This window comes from Crocuta crocuta, unplaced genomic scaffold, assembly GCF_008692635.1.
Source record: "Crocuta crocuta isolate KB4526 unplaced genomic scaffold, BGI_CrCroc_1.0 scaffold139, whole genome shotgun sequence".
NCBI classification, from domain to species: domain Eukaryota; kingdom Metazoa; phylum Chordata; class Mammalia; order Carnivora; family Hyaenidae; genus Crocuta; species Crocuta crocuta.
Window position 1 is genome coordinate 11,294,700 of NW_027533258.1, and position 5,316 is coordinate 11,300,015.

General features: G+C 60.1%; 1 protein-coding gene across 2 annotated transcripts in view; it reads right to left on the reverse strand.

Moving 5' to 3' along the window:
* Positions 1-5,316, reverse strand: part of LOC144217097 (uncharacterized) — a 68,883-nt gene that overhangs the window by 60,552 nt on the left and 3,015 nt on the right. For both annotated transcript variants that reach the window (XM_077746599.1, XM_077746598.1), the window contains exon 2: positions 615-728. In XM_077746599.1, the coding sequence (XP_077602725.1) occupies positions 615-728 (114 nt within the window). The remainder of the gene's footprint in view (positions 1-614; positions 729-5,316) is intronic.

The window sequence follows — 5,316 nt, forward strand, 5'->3', positions numbered from 1 at the left end:
TGGCGGCTGAGACTAGAGGTGTGGCCGGCACAGCTACCCCTTCCCTAACCCCCCCAAAGACAGGCACAGCCCACAAACAACTGCAGCTTTTCTAACGACACCGAGCAAGAATCACAGGAACTAAGTACAACACAGGTGCGGGCAGAAGAAGGGGACCCCGGGCACTGCTGATGGGAACACGCACTGGTGCAGCCGCTCCGGAGAGCAGGGTGGGGGCCTCGGAAGTGAACACGGACCCGGGAATCCCACTACTGGTATTTACCCCCCAAGACAGAAACGCTGCCAAAGATCCACGCGCCAAAGATCCACGCACCCGGACATTTGCAACAGCTAATCTGCCGAAACATGGAAGCAGTGCTAACGTCCCTACGCGTGCGCACACGCACGCACGCACACCCGGAACACTACTCAGCCATAAGAAAGGATGAGATCTCGCCATGTCTTGTGAAGACGCAATGGACCCAGAAAACGTAACACTAAGTGAGATAAACCAGAGACAGACAAATGCCACGTGACTTCACTCACATGTGGAGTTTAAAGAACAAAACAAATGAGCAAAAAAGGGAAAAAAGAGAGCGAGTGGGCGAGCGGCAAAGAGAGACTCAGACGCTCACCTGTGGAGACCACGCCGGCGGCCCCGGGCGGGCTGGACGCAGTGGGGCGGGGAGGAGGGTGCTCGTGACGGCCCCAGGTGAGGTTCGGACGAGCTGAATCGCCGTGTCACACACCTAGAACGAACAGAACACCGCATGTAAATTGCACCGGCGCGAATAAACAAACACCAAGGCCCCTGAACTGAAACACGCAAATGGCATATCTGCACGTGAGGTTTTAAGCACCTTCCCCACAAATGAAAAAAGACGGGCCGAGGGAAAGAAGCCGGACGCCCGCGGTCACACGCCGTGGGCTCCGTTCACGTGAACGGTTCACAACAGCCCACTCCTGGCCACGGGAGGCTCCCAGCCACGGGCAGCAGGCGGCGGCCGGGGGCTGGCGGAGGGAGGGCCGCAGAGCTGCTGGGCGGGTCCAGGGTCTCCATGTGGGGATGAGACTGTCCCGGAACCAGAGAGGGGACAGCTGCACAATACTGCGCGTTCACTAGATGCCACTGAATTACTCAGTTCAAAACGGTTCATTTTACGTAAGGTCAGCTTTTTAAACAATCTTTTTAAAGTTTGTTTTTGAGAGAAAGAGAAGGAAAAAGAGAGACAAAGACAGAGCACGAGCAGGGGAAGAGCAGAGAGAGAGACACATGCAGAATCCGAAGCAGCTCCAGGCTCCGAGCTGTCAGCACAGAGCCCGACGCGGGGCTCGAGCCCACGAACCGTGAGATCATGACCTGAGCGGAAGTCGGACATACAACTGACTGAGCCCCCAGGCGCCCCTCTGTAATGTGACTTGAAACACAATGTTTACGTCTCGTCTCCATTGGAGCCCAAGGGATCACCTTCAACTTCCCGAAGCCACCCTGAAAGGAGCATGCGGCCGGAAGCTGAGAGCTGGGTCGGCGGGCCCGGGCTCTGCCACAGCAAATGCCCAAACTGGGGGCCCATACGCCCCCAAAGTTCACTTCTCACCCACTGGGGGCTGGGGGCCCACGACCGAGGCACCGGCAGGTTTGGAGACTCCTGGTTGTGCGGGCCGCTGTGCGCCCACATGGCGGGACCCGGAGGGCGCTGTCTGCGGTCTCTTCCGCAGGGCGTGAGGCCCAGCACGGGGCCACGCCCTCACGACCTAGTCATCTCCCCGAGTCCCACCTCCGAATGCCATCACGCTGGGGGTCAGGCGCGGCCGCGGTCCCGGCAGAGCCTGGCGGCAGAGTGAGGCTGACAAACAGATGTGCGCAAAACCTCCTCGTGGAGCGGGCGGCGGGGACGTGCTCAGTAAAAGGAATGAACGCGTATGTATGTACAGTACGAAAGGCTCACAGTCTGTCTATACAAGAAAACGATGGGTCCAGCTGGGAAGTGGGTGGGAGGGGTTCTCAGCAGAGCCCAGGAAAATCTCCGAGCTCAAGGCAGCAGGGCCCTGGGGCCGGGAGGGAGGGGCCCGAGCAGGCGGCGGGCGTGGGGGGCTGCGGCGCAAGAGCTGTGGGCAGACCCCGCCTGGCTGAGCCACAGTCGCTCCACGGGGTCCAGTCTGGGATGCAGAGGGGGACGCAGAGGGGGACGCAGAGGGGAACGCGATGGGGGTCGGATCAAGGGACACGGAGGGGGTCACATCTAGGGATGTGGAGGGGACACGGAGGGGGACGCAGAGGGGGACGCGCTCAAACAGGCTGCAGGCGCAGCCGGAAGGCCAGAGAGAGCAGGGCCAGGCGCCGGTCACCAGAACCACCGTGATGGAGACAGGCGGGGCCCCAAGCCCTTGGCCCAATGCCAGGGCCCGAACCCACTGGGTCCCGTGGTTCCTGCAGAACTGGTGTCAGGGATACACGTAGAGCCTCAGGAAAACACCACTCACTGCCCGTGTCACATTCTGATGCTTTCTATTCTCGTGTCGTCTGTGTCATTAAAAAGAGAAAAAGACGCCACAGCCACCCGCGTGATTCAACGGGCCTGCGTCTCCATGGTAACGCACCACTCTCCACACAGACGCCCCTAAGGCGCCCCTCGGGGCTGGGAGAGGGGGTGGGAGCAGGCAGGCTCAGAACTGGGGCCCCTCGTGGGCTTCGGGGCCTCTTTCAGGGCCCCCAGGGCCTCCCGGCACGCCCAGCGGCGATGCACGGCCAGGAGGGGGACTGTCACCCACCCGGCGAGGGGCCTACTTCATGGGCTCCCAGCAGACGTGTAAGCGCTTTGTGCAAATCAGATACCAGCCTCACGACAGGAAAAGGGCCAAAGGGGGGGGCGGGCGAGTGACAGGAAACCGCAGACTGTGCCAAGGACGCAGCTGATTAACTTGAGCGCGTCCCCCCCCCCACCCAGCGCCCTTGAGCCAGTCTGCCTGCAGGGGTGGGAGGGTGAGGGAGGGGAGGGGATCTGAGAAAAATCTTCTTACATTATGAATGAGAGCCCGTTAATATTCTCCGAGACACACAGAGGGCCTGACTCCTTCTTACTTGCTNACGCGAGGAGACGCTCAGCCTCCCCGGAGAGCAGAGGGACGCAGGGCAACGGGACAGTGCAGACTCGTGGGGCCGCCAGCCTCGAAAGGGCACAAAGTGGCTCCTGTGGTTCGTGGCAAGACTGACCTGTACACGCTCTGACCCGGCAGCTCCACGCGTGCAAGTTCCCCGAAGAAAATGCCCGGAAAACGTGCACGAGTCCTGGCCGCAAGGGTAAAGCTGATAACTGGGTAATGGCCACTGCGATCATTCACGTCCGCTCACGGGGCGCTGGGCGTGGACGGTGCGGGTGAAGGCCTCGCTCTCGTCAGGGCCGGCGCCCGGTGCGGGCTGTGTGTCGCCCCCGCTGCAGAGGGAAGGGACGACGACTCGCGGCACGTTCGAAGCGCGACCTCTCGACAGGCCTGCTCTGAGGACAGCGCGTGACCCACAACCACCTTCTGCAGACACGTCTGAGAGCGTCCATCGAAGCAGTGAGTGTCTGATGAGTTTCTCCTGCGTAGCGGGCGCTGTTCCAGACTGTTCCAGATGCCGGACACAGAGCGGATTAAAACAGAAGAAGCCTTTGTCCGGCAGGCGCATGCGCCCTGGGAGGCTGGACGGCAAGGCGAGGAGGCCGGGCGGCGGCACCCTCACGCGCGATGACTTCTACGCACCCGGGCACCCGCTCGGGCCGCGGCTCCTGCGGGGCCCTCCCGCGGCCTGTGCGGGGCCCACGGTCGGAAATGCCCGCTGACCGAGTGGACGGGCACGAGAAGGTACAAAGTCGGGGCTTTGGAACAGGCGGCTTCCTCCTCCCCGAAAGCGCAAGGATCCCTTGTGTTTTTATGATGCAAGTAACGTTCTTGAGAAACAGAAACAATTCAGAGGGACCGCGGCTGGGACACTCCCGCCATGTGGCCCCCCCTTCAGAAAGGATTCGCGCCGCCTTCCCCAGACAGGTGTCCCCCATCACTCTGCCGCGGCGCCCCGAGCTCTCACTTCACGCGCTCGATCAAAGGCACAACTGCTCTAGCTTTCACCCGATTACCGTTCTCTGTCTGTCACTCCCACCAAGGACACGACTTCACACCGAAGCCTCCCTCCACACAGGCTGACTTTGGGGGCCGAGCTACGGAACGTTTCTCCACCCAGGAGTAGCCACAGACACGTCTGGGTCCCCTCACCGCGCCCACCCGCCACCCTCCTCTGCCCGCGTCTGCTCCTTCTGTGCCCCTGGCTCTTTGGAGCTCTGGTCCCGAAGACCCCATTCCTGTAGCTCAGGAGTCTGGGGCCAGGACTCTGGGAGGCGGTCTCGGGTTCACAAGAGGAGGGATCCAAGCTCAGCTCCCTGCCTGGCTGCACCCCCGGCTGAGACGGGGCCCCCAGAGTGCCGGAGTCACTGTGAGTCCGTGAGGCGCAGGGGCGCACTTGCTGAAGACGCGAGAGCAATCAGAAAGGCATTAGCTGTGCTTTTGTATCCGCTCGTGGTCTTAAAACTAATTCTTGGTTCATTAAGACTCCGGCCTTCAGCCGCACTTTCTCACATGGAAAGAGCTGACACTCCTGACTCGGGCAGGAAGCAGAAGGCTTGGCCAAAGCTCACGTCGTGAGCCGCCTCGGCTCCAGGGTCATCACGACAAACCCTTTTACTGACACCTGCCAGTGAAAACATACATGATTCACGGTCTGCTGATCAGCTTCCTGTGTTGTGAAAATTAGCCAGAGGGGCACCTGGGAGGCTCGGTCGGCTAAGCGTCCGACTTCTGCCCAGGTCATGATCTCATTGTTCATGGGTTCGAGCCCCGCGTCGGGCTCTGTGCTGACAGCTCAGAGCCTGGAGCCTGTTTCAGATTCTGTGTCTCCCTCTCTCTCTGCCCCACCCCTACTCATGTCTCTATCTCAATAATAAATAAACATTTTAAAAATTAAAAAAAAAAAAGAAAAGAAAATTAGCCAGAAACTTTAGCGCCTTGACTTCTGCCTGTATCTTCCTGATACACTTCGGATCCCAGATCTTTGATTTTTCTAGAAAAGCAGGATCAAAATATGCTGATTAACCATGGCCATTCATTTCCTCTCTCACCTGAGGTCCCACCACAATGAACGTGAGCGACCCCCAGATCCAAATGCGCATCAACAGAGCTTGGGAGGAGAGCAGTCAGCAGACCAGAGAGCAAAAACCCTCTGGAGGCAGCAGACGCGGGGTAAGGGGGGACGAATGGGCGGCTGGACGTGGGGTAAGACAGGAGGCGGGTGGACGTGGAATA